This window comes from Meriones unguiculatus, chromosome 16, assembly GCF_030254825.1.
Source record: "Meriones unguiculatus strain TT.TT164.6M chromosome 16, Bangor_MerUng_6.1, whole genome shotgun sequence".
Lineage (NCBI taxonomy): Eukaryota > Metazoa > Chordata > Mammalia > Rodentia > Muridae > Meriones > Meriones unguiculatus.
Window position 1 is genome coordinate 21,083,568 of NC_083363.1, and position 19,691 is coordinate 21,103,258.

At 37.2% G+C, this 19,691-nt stretch overlaps 1 protein-coding gene across 2 annotated transcripts in view; it reads right to left on the minus strand.

Annotated features, from left to right (window-relative positions):
• Window positions 1-19,691, minus strand: part of Ctnna3 (catenin alpha 3) — a 1,666,920-nt gene that overhangs the window by 288,549 nt on the left and 1,358,680 nt on the right. For both annotated transcript variants that reach the window (XM_060369423.1, XM_060369422.1), the window contains exon 13: window positions 19,231-19,382. In XM_060369423.1, coding sequence (XP_060225406.1) covers window positions 19,231-19,382 — 152 coding nt within the window. The remainder of the gene's footprint in view (window positions 1-19,230; window positions 19,383-19,691) is intronic.

Sequence of the window (19,691 nt, forward strand, 5' to 3'; positions counted from 1 at the left end):
GGGGCCCACTTTTTTTTTTTTTTTTGGCTCTGTTGGTCTCCTTATGAAGTTCCTGTCCCCTACATGTCTTTCTATCTCACTCTTCTTTCATAAGGTTCCATGCACTCTGTCCGATGTTTAGCTATGAGTCTCAGTATCTCCTTTGATACCCTGGTGGGTAGAGTCTTTCAGAGTCACCTGTGGAAGGCTCCTGTCCTGTTCCCTATATTCCCCTACTTCTGATGCCTATCCTTTTTGCCCTTCTGAGTGAGGTTTCAGCCTCTTCCCTAGGGTCTTCCTTGTTATTTAGCTTCTTTAGGATTATATATTTTAGGATGTTTATCCCATATTATACAGCTGATATCCACTTATAAGTGAGTATATACCATGCATGTCTTTCTGCTTCTGGGGTACCTCATTCATGATGAGCTTTTCTAATTCCCACCATTTGCCTGTAAATTTCATGATTTCCTTGTTTTTACTTGCTGAGTAGTATTCCATCATGTAAATGTACCACAGTTTTTGTATCCATTCCTCCATTGAGGGACATCTAGGTTGTTTCCAGATTCTGGCTATTACAAATAAAGCTGCTATGAACATAGTTGAGGCAAATGTCCTTATTGAAATGTGGAGCATCTTTTACAAGAAATTTATGTTTTTCTATAGTAAAGTAATGCAAATTCATTTATTTGCTACAAAATCACTATCAAAAGTCTAACTTTTCATTGTATCCTCTTTCAAGATTATTTAGACAAATAAACTTCTATGATAGACATATAATATATATGTGTGAATGTGTCTATGATTGTATGAAATTGTTTATTTAAGGATACATAAGGTTTGGTCAAAAATTTAAGCAATATATGAAAATAATATATAACAGACTTGTAATAAAATAGAATTAAATATATAAAATAATATTGGAATCTCATAGTTTACTTTGAACCACTTATGAATGTGTACATATATTTTTCATGTATTTATATAGAGCATACCACAAAGATCTTGTTGATACCTCTAAGAGAAGAAATTACTAGTGACTGTTTTATTCTATAATTGAATAATACATGTGCATTACAAGCATAATTCTTAAAATATTTTATTTAAATGACTAATATTTCCTAATAATTAATTATAATTCCCAAGAATTGTTTATCTTCTCTCAATGTGAAAATATGTGCTATATATCTGTAATAAATTTGTAAATAATGTAAACATTCATGATCGGTTAGATTTTAATAGAAATGCTAACAATTAAGGAAGAAATTATAATGAGACCGAAGTACAGTGGTAATTTAGATTCTTGGTGTGAGAGCATTGGCTTTGACAATGGTGAGCAGTGGACAAAAGAACACTAATTAGAAGGTATTCTTGACAAGATGATGGTGTCTTTCATCAATTAATCACACTCCATTTTAATGTTAACCTATAAATTACACATCCTTTCAGTTTCAGTTTCTTTTCTTTTTTTTCGTATTTTTCAAACAATATTTGAATATTTTTCATCTCCTCCAATTTCTACTAGATACTCATACCATCTCCCTCAACATCATGCTTTTTTATCTCTCTTCCTGTCTCTCTTTATATTTTGTCTGTCTGTCTCTTTCCTAAAAGAGAAAAAAAAAATCAAAACAAACTAACAAAATCCAATACGATTTTTTAAAAATCCAAAACTTGTTATTCCCTTAAGTTTGAAGACGGGGGGAATTTAAGATGATATATGTCCTACCTTCAGCTTTCCTACTCTGTGCAACATTTTTTTTAAAGGGACTATAAATACAATTGCTTTTTGATGCTTTCCTTTAAAGCTTCATTGAGGAAAACAAGACGTATTAAAAAAAAAGAAAGAGCAAAGCTTTAACAAACAGAAAGTAGCCTATCATCATTGAGAAATAAAGTGACCCTAGAGTGACATTAGCCATATTCATAGTTTACTCAGAAATTATTTTTTGAAGAAACATATTTCAGATTTGCTTTACATCAATGGAAGCATTTATTTTACAAGTTGCAGTTGTCAGCGATGACAGTTTCTTTGTTGTTATATTTACTGCATTTCAACTAAGTGTGCTGGATGATACAAGACATACCTGATGTATATTACTAGACTTTTTTTTTTACTTCATTATTAAAGTAGGTAAATTTTCATGATATAAATGCTGTATATTACATTTGTCCAATATGCTCAGCTTAAATTCATCTACTTACTGTTCTAACATGTAAATGTTAAAGTAGGCAAATGATACTAAATTATGGTTAATGAAATATGCCTATGTCTGCATGTACTCAAATGCTAAAAAGTACATAGCTTGTAAATTATAATTTTTGTTTCTGAGTTTTTAGTGATACTTAATTCATCTGCATATTTTTGTATTCATAGATGCTCAGTTGTAAAATCTGTGTTATAATAATCACTCTCTAACATTTTATATTTTAGAGACTTCAGGTTGTTAAAGTAAAGGTCTGTGGGTTAATGAAATGGCTCAGCTGGTTAAGTGAAGTGTCAACCAGATGGGAAAACCAGAGCTTGATCCATGGAGCTCACAAGGTAGAAGAAGAGGACCAACGAGTTGTCTTCAGATCCCCAGATGCACACAATGGCATGTACATTCTGACCCCACCATTCAGATTAGCAAGTAGGTAAGCATGTATGTAGTAAGCATACATAAACATAAAACTCTATGAATAATTAACAATCAGAACAAAGTATCAAAATCTGAAAAGGCTAGGGTATAGCTCGGTAGGAACAGGGCCAACCTAGCATGCAAGAATCAAGTAGAACAAATCACAATGTTTATACAAATGCTCATGTATACAACTGGGTTCATTTATAATGACAACAGTTGACTTTCTTTTTTCTTATTTATAAAATTCAGTGATGTTAATACATCAGGCAAGTGTTTTTCCATTTTGGACCTTTTGAAAATGTACTAGCTAGGCAAAGCAAATAATCATCTTCACAATGCCTTCAGATGGCTGAAATAAGCCAATAGATAGCCTACTGTGTGACCAGATGCACTGCCATGCAAAACTAAAAGAGCAGATGCTCCCTGCTAGAAAAGAAAGTTTTATACATAGAGGTTGAAAACAAGTATTTTCTCGTACTGGGAAGCTTAAAAAGGAAAGATTGTTGGAATGCTGATTAAAGCCATCAAGCTAAAGATGGATAATATTGTCATAATAAACAAGGAAAACATCAAGAACAAAAGAATGGTTACAAGCAAAAAAAAAAAATCAACACTTGAGAAATATTGAATGGGACAAATAATAGTGATGGGCAATTTATCTTTATCACTGGAGAATATTTTCCAGTTTTACAAAAAATGTTAATTCTGTGATTACAAAAAGGAAACGTGTTGGAGCCAGTTAAATGGAAACAATTAATTGTGAAGAATTAGCAGGAAAAGAATTTCAAAGATAATAGCAGTGTACTGTGGGAGGTAACCCATGGATTAACTTGCAAGTAAAAATGAGAAACTCTGTAGAGATGAAGCAAAAGGACAAGCTCCCCAAACTCATTCTCATTGTAGAAGACAAATCACAAACAAAACCGCAAGTCCATGTCTTCTTAAAATAAAGGACGACTGCACACAGAAAGAGGAGCGTGTACAAACCAGTGGAATCAAGATAAAATCACAGCTATGTCACTAATTGACTTCCTTGCTGTGATAGAGCGTTATAGATATCCAACAACTGCATTTGAGTCTAACAGTGTCTCAAAACACAAAAATGAAAACATAGGAATCTAAACATAACATATTTAATTATTTTAAAGTTATAAAAGACAAATGAACTAAATCTTTTAACTGTCATTCACATGAACTTATAACCTATCTTTAAGCATATAATTAAGACCTCCAGGGACTATAATAGAAAATCCTTTCAAATTATTACACTAAGGGAGTGACTAAATTCCCTGAATTTGATAGAGTGAGAATATTATGTAACATTGATCTGGAAAGAACTGCTTGAGTATGAACAAACACAAAAGAATTAAAATCAAAAGAAAACAAGATTTTAGAGGAATTTGTATATGTAGCAACACATCATAAGTAAAAATAGAAGTCCCAATCAAAATAAGGGAAAGAGCTAAGTTACCATTGAACAAAAGAGATTTGTAAAATAAAACTTTTAAAAGACACTATTATTAAAGAATTTCAAATACGTGGGAATAATTAAAAACTAATTTCAAATATAATGAAACAAGTATTGAACTCCAAACCATTTTGATTCTAAAGAAAATTAGAAGAGTTATTCTACAACCATGATGTGATAGTTAATCTTGACTGTCAACAAGATGGAATTTAAAATCACCACAGAAACAAACATCTGTGAAATAGCTCCTACACTGAGTTAATTGTGGTGGGAAGATCTAAGGGAAATGTGGGAGACACCATTCCTTGGGCCTGGCTAGGGTGCAAGACTGAATAAAATTAAAAAGTTGGTTATGACTTTTTTTCTGTCTCCTGACTGCAAACTAATGTGACCAGCTGAGTGTGTCTCCTGTTGTTATGACTTCCCCACTGTGACTGTGTCTTCGAACTGTGAGCCAAAATCAATCCTTCCTTCCTTAGGTTGTTCTTCTGTCGGGTACTTTGTGGTAGTCATGAGAAAAGTAACTAATACACATGGAGTTCACACATTTTCCTTTAGAAAATAAGCTTTCATTTTATCTTGTATATGACACTAAAATATTAAGCGCAAATTAAAAAAAAAAGTGCACTGCACTTCCTTGATTTAATAGGCAGTGAATAGGTGTTCAGACTCACATGAGACTAAACACAGAAAACCAATCCTCAAACACCCTCAAGAGTAAACAACAACAAAACGCCATGCCTGCAGCCTCACACAAAGGCTCCCGAGGGAAGACTGCACTGCATAGATGCCTGTACTGCTAGCTCTAACAGCTTGATTCAGTAAGGTCTCTTTGAGGGCATTTCTGGATTTTTACCAATAAGTCTTAATTTGTGAAGCAGAACTAGATTATTGATACTGTACCACTGACACTCTAAAACGCTGACATTTGACAATGATTTTTAGAAACTTTACTCTGTAAATTTTCTTGCATGTTGGTGAGATCACTTTCTTAGGGTGGAATTTTAGAAATATTTTGCTAGTTTTTAAAACCTTCTCGCTAAAAGAAAAATAACTTAAAATTGCATTTCATACATTAAAAGCAGTAAGTTGGCATCTAAAATGATGGATTTTTCTACCAAAGTACTACAGTAAAATTCACTGAATCAGCCCATAATATTCCAAAAATCTTGATACTTTTCAATAAAAAAATTGAAACTAAAGAATTAACTATCATAATTAAAATGTCTCCTGATTGGTTTCTTGGTATTGGTCCCAAAAATGTCTCATCCTGGAGGGACTGGAGAGATTCTGGTGTCTTCTCTCCCAGTAAGTACCAAGCTGGTACTTCCTGTGCTGCTGTGCTCCAGGCTGCACTAGTTCTTCATACGACCTCTTCTATATGGATCTACTGAAACAGACAGATGCTTCTTCACCTTCCTTAAGACAGAGTGATCCAGCACACCTTCAAGTCTCTCCTCTACTCATTTATCATTAATAAATTTATATCCATTTTTCAAAATTAGATATTTTGTATGGTTGAAATTGTCAAATATTCATGTTTGAAAAACTCTACCCTTTCAAATTGTACCTTTAAAAGATTGTGTTTTTTTTCTTTTACTTTATATATATGTGTGTGAGTGTGTGTTTGTGTATGTGGGTATATGTACATGTACAGGTACATGTCTGTGCATGACTGTGGAGACTGGAGGTCAACCTTCAGTTGTTCCTCAGGAGCACTTTGGTTTGCTCTTTTGAGACAGGGTCACTTCATTGCCTGAAACTCACTGGATAAGCTAGAATGGCTTGGCAGCGAGCACCAGGGAACCTCCTCTCTTCATATCTGTTGAATTAGGATTAAAAGTTCCTGGACATATTCAGATCTTTATGTGAGTGCCAGGGACTACACTCAGGCCCTTAGCAACAGGTCATGTTACCACTGAGCATCATCCAGTTCCTGAAACAATCACTTCTCCAAAATAATGCCAATCCAACCTAAGATCCAAATGAAATGGAAATTTCTGGTTTCTTTGAAGACTAAATTTTGTCATGAGATGTTTTGCTGAAAGCTGGGCATGTGATGTTTTTCTGTGAGCCCTCATGTGCGAGGGGAGTGACTTTGGCCAGCTGAGAACATCCATGGGTGGACTTTGAGGAGAGGAAATATATAGAGGCGATGAACAGGAGACATTGCCTTTTGGATTGACATCTCTGTGCTGATTTTTCAACTCTTGGCTTTGCAGAGAGAAATGTTCCAGAGAACTTCTCTGGGCAACTCAACTGAGTCTTTTGGCTTTCACTGCTTCATGTTGGCCTTTGGATTAGTCTGCTGGTATCTTGAGGACTGAATCTGGTAATCCCTTAATGATCCATCAAACCCAATCAGCAGGAAGTAGTTAAAAGAGGACTACAGCCTTTTTCCGTACTAATCTCCTACCTAAGGTTGTCAGGGGTTGGGAGGGAGGTAAAGGTGCTTAAGAACCCTAAATAAAATAGGTGTAGTAAAAAATCTAAGCCTACAGCCAGATGATTTCAATCTGACTGTAAGACATTGCCATACATATGTAAAATATAAGAAATATTGCCAGGAAATAAACATGTTCTGTGTTAGAGTCTTTTGGTAACCACATTGACTCCAAGTCTTTACACTAGGGCCAAGCAGAAAAAAAAAATAGAATTGTACTGAAAGAAACTGGCCTACAGGTAGAAACCTGGATGGGAAACAAGTTTTCTGTCCATGTTTTTTTATTTTTAATTCTGCATGGGGGATCTGTCACAAGATCGGGATTATTCTAAGCAAACACACAATCTTTGTACTCCATCCCAGCCCTAAATTTATAGTCTTAAACTGCTGTGCATTTGTATTAACACCTATCTTTTTACCTATACAGATTTCTTCAATCACCCAACTGATTTATAACCAAGGGAAGGGGGACAAGGTAATGACAAGATATTTACATATATTTAAAAAAAACATTATAAAATAAATGTCATGTTTAACCATGTGTAACAAATCAAATTTTCTTTGATATAACCTTCTCTATTTACTTCATCTTATTTTCACTTTCCTATGCGTAGTACAGAAATACCCTAAAGGACTCCCAACACCCTCAGATAGCCCAGGTCAAACCTAGAGATCTTTCAGTGCTCGAGTGAAAGCTGTACTGCACAGCACAGGAAATACAGACTTCGGAGATAGACAGAGGTGCTTGTACACAGAGGTGCTGTGTCAATCATTCCCTATCAGAGCAACTTGGGGAAAGGCAATGTTAAGTTAGGTGTTTCCCTTTCTATCAATGGTTTGCCAGCTCCCTGCCTAAAGGGCTGCTCTAGGGGTGAAATGAGAGGAAGTATGTAAAGTTCTTCCCAGCTGCCAAACAGCAACAAAACTTCCTTCCCTCAGGCTACATTCCTTATCAGTGGCTTAGGGGCAGAACTTTACCTCTGATTGATTTCCCTAGTTCTGTTGGAAACTTTATTTTTAAAAGAATGCAGTTTTCTCTGCTTCACCTCTGGAAGAATGTCTGATATATTTAGGTGATGTCATTTGATCCTCCTGTCTCATCTTCTCTTACATGGTCACTTGTCCCTTCTCTGGTACTTATATTGATGTATTAGATTACTTACTTGTGTTATTTTTATTTGTTATTATAGAGTGCATAGGGTGTATGTGTGTTTTGTCCACACATGCCACTGCTGTGGGGACATGAGAGCCAGCTTTAAACTGATGGCACTGTGTTATTGCTTGCTCTATTCCAGCTGGTCAGTGACACCTCCCCCAGAATACTCAGACCTGTGCGAGAACTTACACCTAACTCCTCTGTGGTGGCTAAAGAAACTTAAGGTGGCACCAGGCAGCCATTCAGGGCCACTGACCTTTGCCCTGGAATGCCTGTGAGATAGTGGCCCAAGGGTAAGATAAGAATAAGATAATGGTGCTCCTACTTTCTTATTGTTATGGGATTGTAAGGAAGTGGTCTTTTATTACTATACATGGCAAAGAAGAAACAACTGAGGAGGGTAAAACAACTTTCTTGCACAGCTATGGATTCTATAGATAATTGTAATGCACACCTTTGATAACCACTTTTATAAGCCCTTCCTTTGACTCCTTTCCGAAATGCATGCTGTTTGGCTCTAAGGCTGCCTTCCTTCTGCTAGCACTAAGAATAAATTTATTTAACCTAAATTTGAACTGAGTCTTGTGTTTTTCCCCATGGATGTCAAAGATACGACACTGCATGTGTGTGGAGGTCAGAGAACAATTTGTGAGAGTTGCTTGCACACCTACACTTAGGTTTCCGGGACTGACTCAGGTCATTTGACTTGTGTGGTCAACACCTTTACCCACTGAGCTATCTTGCTGCTTCCAACGTATTTCATTGCTAATCACTGATATCAAATACTTTTGATGTTAATCTTGTATTTGTCACAATGCCTTCAATTGTGAGTGTACTTTTGTAATATGCATTGCTTGATTGCATTGACATGATTTTTTGTTTGTTTGTTCTTGTTGAATCAGGAGATCTGAGATATAATTCTGACATTGTCCACCTCTGTAGAGTCTAAAATCCCCTAAAGGTGTTGAGATATTTGATGCTTCACCCAACTCAGTTCAGTTTCTGAGTTTTATCACTGGACATCATCAACACAGCTGTCATCATGTTGGCTTTCCATATATTTAAACAGAAGAGCAAAATAAAAACGTGTTGCCATCTTTCAGGTATGTCTCTCTCTATTCTCTTGCACAGTTCACTCTCCAAAAAGAAAACTTTCAGGACTGAGTGGCCTTACCAATAGTGGGAAGGAGTCCATGTTGACTTTAAGATAGGTGACCCCCATATATGACTTATTCCAAAATTAGAAGAAATCAAGTTTCACATCAATATGGACTGCTCATTCTTTCAAACATATAGATGAAAGATTCATATATACAAGCTATTTTATGCATGAGCACTGATATAGAGAACATGAAAGATTATGAGCAAAACAGCAAATAATACTAGAGAAAGTTGAAATGGAAGTATAGGAGTAGCTGTGGTTAATTTTTACCACACCTTGCCCTATATTGCACTTTCTATCAATAACAAGTGTGCATTCTTTATGTAGCAAAATATAATTTTAAATATTTTTAATTGGCTTATGTTTATTTTTAATTCTGTTACCTTTTACCAAAGTGTTTTTGAATACATCATAAACTGGGCATAGCATTATTAACAAGGGAGAGAGAGAAATGAAGAAATATGCTTTTGGAAAAAAATACAGAAAAATGCCTTGATGTAGCCACTGTATACATTTCTTTTTATCTCTGACCTAAGGAGGAAATAATACTTAGTAAAAGCAATTGATTGCATCTATTTTATCTATTATATGATTAAAAAGGCTAATTGTGATAAAGAACATATAGTTAGAAGAGGAGACACAGATGAGCCTATGTCTTTTCATTATGCAGAGCTCTGAGAGTTGGGCACTGGCCATCTCTAAGGTAAACAAAACAGAGCAAGGGCAGCATTTTTAGAACATCTTGTAGCCAGACAAATGTTTCCAAAGAAATCGATAGCTGAGGGCTGCATTTAAAGACAATTATCTCAGAAAGTACACAAGCAAAGACTAATGATTTTCAGCAAACATTCATAAGAGTACAAGAACTAAGAGGCCTTCCCAAGAAAGGGCAGCAGGGTTCAAGGCAAAAACTGGAAGAACAGCAAAACAAGATTGCTGAGAACATTCAAGATGCACTGAAATTCATTAAGAAGCAGGTCTTAACAAAACCCTTATAGTATTTTTTATCATGACTGTGGCTACATAAAAAAGTGTTTCACTTTGTACACTTTGGATCCCAGCTGCTGCCAGTATCGGGGTATCATCCTTGCTTTTCCTCTATTACTGTGTGGTGACAACACAGAGAATAAAAAAAAGTAACCCTCCAACCTCTCCTTAAAATATCACAGAGCCAGGGAAATTAAGTGTCCACTCCACTCCCTATCCCAGATCTTCACCCATCCAAGACCCATGGGCATTTACTACTTTTAACTCCAGATGGTGATTTTTATTTTTATTTTTTATTTTTTTTAGTGTATAGTTAGAGTATTTATGAGTTTCAAGAACACCCTGATACAATGTACCACATTTAACTAAATGTTCACCATTTGAGAATACACAGCCCTACAGACCAGGAAAACATTGCTCTATCCTCTACATAACAGAAAGACTCCTGTCGTAATTTGGACACATCATTATATTGATTTACCTTCAGATATTTTCAGTTACTTTTTGCAAATTTTTGTTTATTAGGACATTTGTAGATGCATCGCCGGTGATACACTCTTTCCAATGCCCCATCTTCCACAGCTCTACCTCCCCAAAACCTGAACTGACTTTAGTCAATCAATGAACTCATCCATAGATGAAGGCTAAACTGTCATAATTCAGATACTTCCCTAAAGCTGACGTCTGATTGCACTAGTGAAAAAGCCTTTAGTCATTAAAAAAAGGCTTCAATCAAGGCCTTTGTGAAGGATATTTCATATTGAAGCCTTAACAATGGTTTCCTCACTGTGTCTTCCCTAAGATGGAGTTCGTATCTCTCTTATCCCTCAGGACATAGCTATTTTTTTTTTTTGTCTGATTTATTTATTGGCACACAATAGGTACCCACTAAAAATTTATTCAAATAAGTTGATAAATGGGTATTTAGTGAATTAAAGAGTGGAAGAAAACAAGGAGCCATGACCAGAAACGATTTATGGAAGAAGGAGTTTATTTTGGCTTACAGTTCCAGAAGAGAATCCATAATGGTGGGGAGGCAAGGCAGTGGACAGCAGGGAGCTGGGACAAGCAGCTAAGAAAATGCATCTCAAAGAAAGGAAGCAGCGAAAATAGCAGGGAGTGAGCGAATGAGCCCGCCAAACCTTCCCCCAGTGACAGGCTTCCTCTCTCAAGGCTCCACCTCCTAAAGGATTTCTAATGTTCCTAAACAGCACCACCAACAAGAACCAGTGGTTCCAACAGTTGAGGCTTTTTTTGGGGGGGCGGTTGGGGGGGCGGGGGGCGGGCATTTCTTATTCAAGCCACCACAAGGGACAGTAGAGAGACAGAAAGGAGGGAGGGAAGATAAGAGCCAGAAGATCCCCTAAATTGTGGGAAATAAGAAAAAAACAAGTGTGAGTAACCTCCCCCCTTCCACCTTTGTAACTTATCGTGATGTACGGTGTATTTAAGGGGACTGTATAGCCACCTTGAAATACACCTGAGATGGGACTTGAGTTCTCCTGATTGTGCTAATACCACAGGAACAATCTTCAGTCTTCTTTGATTGATAGGTTTGTTGGAAGCTTATGTCTGAAGCTTCTGATGTATACAGAAACAGGCCTCTGAAGGAGAAAATTGATCTCTGCGTATTAATTGGTGAGCTACTATCTCTTTGCACTGACACCTCCCACTGGCATTTTGACTAGCAATTTCTTCTGTCAATTTAACATGCAAATCCTCTGTAATCAGGGACATGTTATACCCTGGAACAAATTCCACGAGTTTTCGAAGCTGGAGAGACCACGCTTCCGTTCCTTCACATTGGCTCTCCAATGGTGAGCACGCATGACTGCCAGGCTGATTTCCTATGCCTCCTCAGAGATAGTGAGGCGCATACAGATGCTTTGGCATGTGTTTGGTTTCAGCTCCCTCCAAGTTCAGAAGCATCATTCCAAATGTAAGCCTTATTTCTGTTAGTATCATCATTATTAGCATTATTGTCTCCATCACTCTTCTACAGTCCCTTCTGGAGAGGTTCCTTTATACTGAGAAAGATTAATCCCCCCAAATTAAGCTTGATCAATATGTTTAGTGAGGCATGAACACTATGATTAGTATTTGATTAAAATTCTTATCTTTATTGGATTTAAACAGTAAATATATTGAAAGGGATTCTTGATTGTCTACCTAATCACCATATCTCTTCTCCTGTGCTCAAAGAACCTCATTTTTCAAATATTGTGATGAATTATATACCACTGTATATTATTGTCCATACAAACTTTTAATAAATAGACAACACTGATTTTATTCTCAAACTCTTAACTTAGTGATGGTAGAACTTATGAAAAACTCCCCAACTTTATTTTTACTTTTATATGTTTTAGTAAACAGACCACTATGGAGTGGTTAAAATGTATTTTACAGCCACTTTTTAAGGTTAGACATTATTTTTTGCTATGGTATAGTTTTATGTTTTACAACTTTAATTAAATTTCTGATTCCACTCTGAAATAATGCAATATAAGACAGTATAAAATCCATTTTAATCACTAAATTTGTAGATTATTTTGTGACTTTTCAGAGCTTATTACTTCAAGAGACTGATAATGGAGGGCGAATGTTAACAACCTGCACTTTGTCAAGGCCCGAGATGCACCCTAAAGGACCCTTTTTCCACAACCCAACATCAGCTGTTCACAGTCAAAAGTCTTATCGGGGGCTGGGGAGTTACTCAATGTGGAAAACACTAGTTGGGGGAAGCAGGGAGACCCGGGTTTTATAAAATCCCTCAAATCCATGTCAAGCCAGCAGTCTTAGCACCAGCCTTAAACAAGAGGGGGTGACCCAACCTCCAAGACTGCCCTCAGTCTTCACAAACATATGTCGGCAAGTGTATGCCTTCACATGTGCACATGAAAACCCATGCCTCTGCATAGGTGTGTACACATACACACAAACACAGACTTAAATAATAGTTATAGAAGAAAATCCTTGTCAGGGTTTCTTAAAATGGTCATCCTTAAAGCGAAACCCAACACTTAACTCTCTCTGCACCTTGACCTGGGTGCAGAGACCTGGGTGCTTCTTGTTTAACTGGGATCAGTACACAGGAAAGTGTCCCTGATGGGGTCTGAGAGCTGCTCTATAGGTAACTGAGGCTTCTAGGGCAGGCAGACTCAGTTTCTCTTTAAGCATGTAGGTAGACCCCAGCAGGTCTACCATGCTCCAATGAGTATCCCAGTATTTATGACTGTAAGAGAAGCAGAGAGATGACCCAGTGGGTTAAACAGAAAAGGATATGAAGTTGGTAGAGGGGAATGAAGCAAGGGTTGGCTGTAAGAGCAGTTAGGAGGAAGAAAAGGGGAAAATATGATCAAAATATAATGCATGCATGCAAAACCAGTACACTTTTAAAAAGTCAAAGCAATCAGCTCCATGGGTCCAACTTCACTTACATTCAAAGTGTAATAAAGAACACTAAAATAGACACATTACACATTCATGGTCCTGTTAATGACCGTGGGATATAAAACAAGCATATCTTACCTAAAGAGATAACACATTCCAATTGTTTAGGAAAACATATCTCATGTTAGTTATTGATATCTCATTATCTTTATAATGTAAAATATATACAAGTAGCATCACTATATGCTTGCCCAAAAGTTCCCCGCAGCTTGGTTTTTAACACGTCATGTACGTCCCAAATTTAGAAACTGAACCAACCACGTAATTGTAAAATTATTTGATTTCTTTTAAGATACTGTACAAAAAAACCCTCTACTTTTATATCACATACATTATTGTATAGGCAGAAACACGATGAGTAGATAATTAAACGTGTACAATGGTATGGAAAGCACTATACAAACATCAACTTGAGTGAGAGAAGGGGACTGACATGGCAGATGTTAATTTTCTAGATGATTCTGTATGAGACCTTTGTAAGATGTCAGGTGAGGCCTGAAGAGACTCTTTCGCTGAGTTGCAGCTACAGGGAACTGTAAGTAGCAACAGCCAGGCAGGTAAGCGCTGGCAAATTGAAGGAATGGAGAGCTGACCAGTGTGTCTGCCCCAGGGAGCAGGGAACCCATTAGGAGAAGTGTTCTTCAGCCAGTCGTCCAGGAGAGCACTTCATGGGCTTCTCTGCTTATCACTGGCCCAGGAAGGAGGGGAAGTCAGTGCAGCCTAAAGACTCCCGTGGTGTGAAAACTTAGAGCTATTTTCTTCTCCTGTGGTAAACAAAAACCTAAAGGCAGTGCCTAATGACTCCTAGTCCCCTCCTGTGACTCCATCAGTGTGTGACCTGCCTGAGGCACTGAAACTCTCTTAGGCTTAAGCCATCACAAGGTAGAATATTGTTTTTTTTGTGTGTTTTGTTTTTTCAGATTCTAGCAGTGATTTTACAGAAATTAAAACACAAAATACTCCCCTCCCCCACTCATCTATTCTATAGCCTGTTCAGTAAAAACCATCACCTGTGAATTGTTTCTCCAATTTCTACATTAGAATGCTTTTCAGCTTTACAGGAGTTACTTCTAAAATATACCTGTGCAGACAAACCTCTTATTTGAAATAAGAGTTGAGCATCTCTAGAGGGTTTTTAGGACAAAGAAAAACAACTTATTTGATTCAATATTAAACACAGTTTTACCCAAACAAAGAAATAAAAATTGTTGAAGAGAGGTGGGGAGATGGCTCAGTGAAAGATGCCTTTACTGTTGAAGCAAGCTCAAGGACCTGAGCTTGATTCCCAGAATCCATGCAAAAGCCCAGGCTGAGTGGAGAATACTTATTACCATTCCTGCTGCAGAGGGGCAGAAAAAGGCAGATTTTAGAAGTAGATTCCTGGTCAGTCCATTTATGTGAGGAATCTCCATTTTTAGATCCTGACTCAGATAAGTAGTAGGGAATATGGAAATAAAAATGAAGTTGACCATTGGTCTCCATGTGTGTATACAAAAATACAGACACATATAAACAAACACACACAAACACACACGTTTTTATATATACACATACAGACATACATAAGCACATACACAAATATATACATACACACATATACATACATGTACAAACATATACATACACACATTAACATTCACATATTCAAACATACATACATATACATGCACACACACATATCATACATGAACATGCACACCATACATGAACACACATACATGAATCCCCCTCCCCCAATTAATCATCTTCCCTGTGTTCTTCAATCTACATAGCCATCGGTCCTGAACACAACATGTTTAAAACATGTTTGTTTCCTCAGACTCAACAAAGTTGAGTCCACTTCCTGTGCTGACAGAGAGCTCTGAGTTCAGAACTAGTCAGCATCCGAGCCTCTGGACCACAGGCTCTCCCAGTGGTCCAGTGGCTTTCACTACTGGGAGAGAAATCACTTTCCTGAAAAACTTCAAGTTGAACATGTTTCTCCCAGCGTGAGCTGCAGTCAGCAACTGGCTCTGTGTCTGTATCCTAGCCAACATGTTTCCCAAAGGATATTCTTGATGCAGACAGCTCTGTACCCGTAGTCAGGGGTCACTTCAAACACGTACAAGGAAGGCCAGTAAGTGGGTTCAGAGCAGGAGACCTCTGTTCTGGCTGGCCCATACCAACAGGGGCTGCTGAGTTTCCTTACAGCATATTCTCTCTCTCTCTCTCTCTCTCTCTCTCTCTCTCTCTCTCTCTCTTAGAGATAACAGCAAGAACCCTACTACAGAACTCTTCCCACCAAGGCTTGGCTAAAATTTACATATAAAGCCAAAGTTACTTTTGTTTTATATGCCTTTTATTGAGTTTGCTTAGGAGGTTCCCTGCTAACTGATTTCTTTTAAAACCGTTCCTGATGCTATAAAGCAGTCATGACATCTCCCAAAAGGGCAGTGTTTTAACTGGGAATCCCTGGCCAGACGCCCCAGAATGAAGAGCAGAGCGACTGAGTGACTTCAGGACATCTGTTTAGTGGTGAGAAATGAAAAGGTGTTCATTCTCAGTGTGCTTAATAAATCCCAAAGGGTGACTCAAAGGACCATCTACAGTCAGCAAAGGAGCCGCAGAGCCGGAGGAAGCTCGTATTTGACAGCAGTTACTCCTACAGAGAAAACGTGTTCCCTGGGGTTGACAGGGGACTGCTGTCATTAGTGCCTGTGCTATGGAACGGAACACAGTGGGTAGGAGTGATAAACCACAGGACTCAAGAAGTACCTGCAGGCCCAGGAATGAGAGTATGCATAAAAATCTGCAGACCTAACCAGAAATCTGTGAAAGGGAAAGAATTACACAATCCAATGTTATCACATAAGTGTTAGTTTATACATTCTCCCAAATTTAAGGCATTCTCAGCTTAGTTTCACACATTTTATAAAAGCTCATCTGCAATCCCAAGACTCTTTGAAAGGTAGATGCATAATACAAAGTAGAAAAATAAAGGTGAAAGAATAAAGGCGATGAATTTTAACACTGGCTCAATCTCAAAGGCTGCATGTGGGGTAAAATATCCTATAATTAAGGATAATCAAAGAATATGCTAAAGGGATGCTACACCTTCGTTTTCACCTGTTGGTCAAGGAGTTCAGAGTATCCCTGGATGGTGAAAACAACCGGCCAGCAGTGCAGGTCTGAGTCACCAAGGTAACCCATTACAAAGCACCAAGACAAGACTTGATCTGCAGAAGAAAAGGAACATCTGGGAGAATAGAGGTTCTCAGAAAAAAAAAAAAATAGAGATTAGAAAAATGAGTTGAAGAGGTTAGAGATTAGGAGCATGAAGCATGAAGCTTTAATAGAAATCTCAAGACTTAATGAACTTTAGAAGAAATTGCAATTTTACTATTAAAATATTTATTCTAAACATTTGGTTGTGCAAAGGAAAACAAATAAAGAAGGATTGGATTTTTGGAGAAAACAGCCAATATGTGGGCATTTTTATTAATAATTTATGTTAAGAAAATGAAATTCAACATTTTATATTTCTAGCTGGTGATAACTTGGTGTGGTAAAGAATCAATTTGGAGAGCAACCAGACAAATTGCATAGGTGGTTATTTAGAAAAATAAAGGAGTATAATTGAGTTAGAATTTAGGAACAAGAGTAATAGTAAAAGTTGTCCTTAATCCAATGGTCCTTGTGTCTCTTTTAGGAATACTCCTGAAAGAAAAAGTTAACATAAATAGAAATATATTTACCTCAAAAAAAGGAGAAAGAAGTGGATATAGAGAAAAATCACTTCCTTGTAAACTATTCATAATTACAACAAATTGCTCTCCTGACCCATAGAAGGCCTCCATATGAGAAGAATATGTAGAAATCACAGCAAGGTAATTTGATTTGCTATATGTAAACAATCTAGAAAATAAGAAAAACAAATAAATACTAGAACATCTACTGAAAAGGGTCATAAGGTTTATTTATTTTTTTCATCCCTTGACAGACTTCCAGAAACTATGGTCCCTCTCTCCTGGAGCTTACACATTTGCTGTTTGTTTTTACCAAGCATCCTTACAGAGATGGTTGAATTGTTGTTTTTGATCGTGATATAGACTATTTTGTGAAGTTTGTATATTTTTATGCATTTAGCTTTTGTGTCCTGGACCCATATATCTTTCATTCTTTACCCAATCGCAAATAGGTAAGGTGCAAAAAACAAAAACAAAAATCCAAAAACACTACTTCAAAATTACTCACATGTTTGGAATGATTTCTTTGGACAAAGTAGTATTATAGCACCCCACTTCCAATCACACAACCAAATCTTTGTAGGCTCCCCATCAGTACAGGTAGTCCTCAAATTAAAATGGAGTCCCAATAAATAAAGACACCATCAAGCTAAAGATATTGTAAATTAAAAACTGCATGTAACTCATCTTAGCCTCCGACCCCTCAGCCTCTTACCGCAGAATGACTAGCTGCCCTTGTGACTGCCCAGCTCCACGAGAACGCCATATTGCACACACTGCTAGGCCAGGAAAAGCTCAAATTTAAAAATCAGAAGTATTATTTCCACTGAAATATTGCAAAGCCACACATTCATAAGACTAACCATGGTAACTGGGAGCTCTCTGTGTATATCTGGGACTCTCTCTACGGTACTTGTTGGGTTTGCTTTTAGATCTTTCCCAAGCCCCAAATTCTAGGTCCTGTACCTTCATCCCTTTACTCTTTCTCTGACAATCCTTCCATTTGTTCTTCTAGACTTAGCAATGTCTTCTGGCTCTTCACAAGGCTCACAAACATCTCCATTTTACAGACTACTCAGTATAAGCTATGATGCTTGGGCTTCAGACAGACACTTTTAATATATTGTTCATATATTCTCATCACAGCGGACTTCCTTCTACCAAGCCTGCTGGTAGCAAATTTCTGAAACCTTCAGAGTGAACTGTAGTCATACCTATACATTTTTCTCACACATCCTACTAGCACCTCCTTAGTGAAAGCAGCTGCTACCCTGCCTAATATTCTTTTATTTGATACCAACTGCTTTATGGGCTTTGAGCAGGAGGCTCAGGTAAATAGCCCTTCGTGTAGCATTTAATCAAGGATGAACGGTTGGGTAAACCTTGAAAGTTTGTTCGCCTTAGGTGAAATAATTCTGAGTGGTGTTCTACAGAACATCAAGAGGTCAGCAGCAGGTTCAACACCCATAGCGCCTCACGATAACCCTGCAATGATTTCCTTAACACTCTGGCCTCACTTTCTGAGGCACCTTGTTCCTGTACCATTGAAAATAGAAATTTATGCCCCACTTGCCATCTCCAGTTGAACTGTCAGGAGATAAGGCACCTTCTTCTCCTTATATAAGCATTAAAAAAATAATATACTTTGTTTCTTTAGTAACATTTTAAAAATACACTTTAACATTTGAGTTAAAACAAACAATTTTGGACTCCATATACACAGTGTATCCACAGCAATGATGCAGTCACACCCTTGGGAATGTGATTTTTTTTTTTTTCTCAAATAAAGCATGCCCAGATTGGAAAGTTTAAATGGCTTGTTGTTCCTAGCAACTCTAGAAGTAAGATTTCTTGGAGAATGTTGTGAGGCTATGGTCTAGGATGGGAGGGTTTGGCCACGGAAACACCTTGTTTAAGCAGTGAGAGCTATCCTTTCTGTTTGTGAGGGAATGCAAGCATATTATTTCTGTTTTTGTTGTTTGTTTGTTTGTTTGTTTGATTGTTTGGCTCTTGATCATGCTACGAGACACCTATGTAAAATGTGCTCTCTTGCATAATATGCAAGTCAAAGAACACTAGATCTGGCTTTGGAGAAACGCTGGTGTTTGGAAGCACTGATGAATTTCAGAACTGTTGTTAGACCACAGAAATCGAACACTTCTTGGTGTCCTTCCTGGCACTCCAGACAATGAAGAATTCTGAAATAACTCAAGGCCAGGTAAAGTGGGCTTACCCGAATCATCATGACGGAACATCTGATATCGTGGATTGTGTCATAGATCTTCTTTGAGATGTCAACAAACTGATTATCATCCAGCACAGTCAGCGAATTCTTGCTTAAGGCATCCAAGGCAGCATTGACTTGTGTCACAAACTCAGGAATCACTATGAAAATAAGCAATAAAGAGATTATATCCTTTGTATTTCTGGATTTCTGCAGTTTCCAAGAAATGCAGAATTGTATTTTAAATGAGTATCTCTTTGCTAGATTTCTTAATATTTTTAATACAGTGACTCAAATATTAAGGAAGAGTTATTGTGACCTCTGGAAAATACAAGCAAAGACAATGAGAAGCAGAGTTATGGGAATATAAAATATGCTCTTTTTCTTTATGCCATGCTTCTTTTGAACAAGCTCGAGAGCATTTCTCATTTCTAAAACTATTGAATATGAATCAAGAAATTGAAATTTTG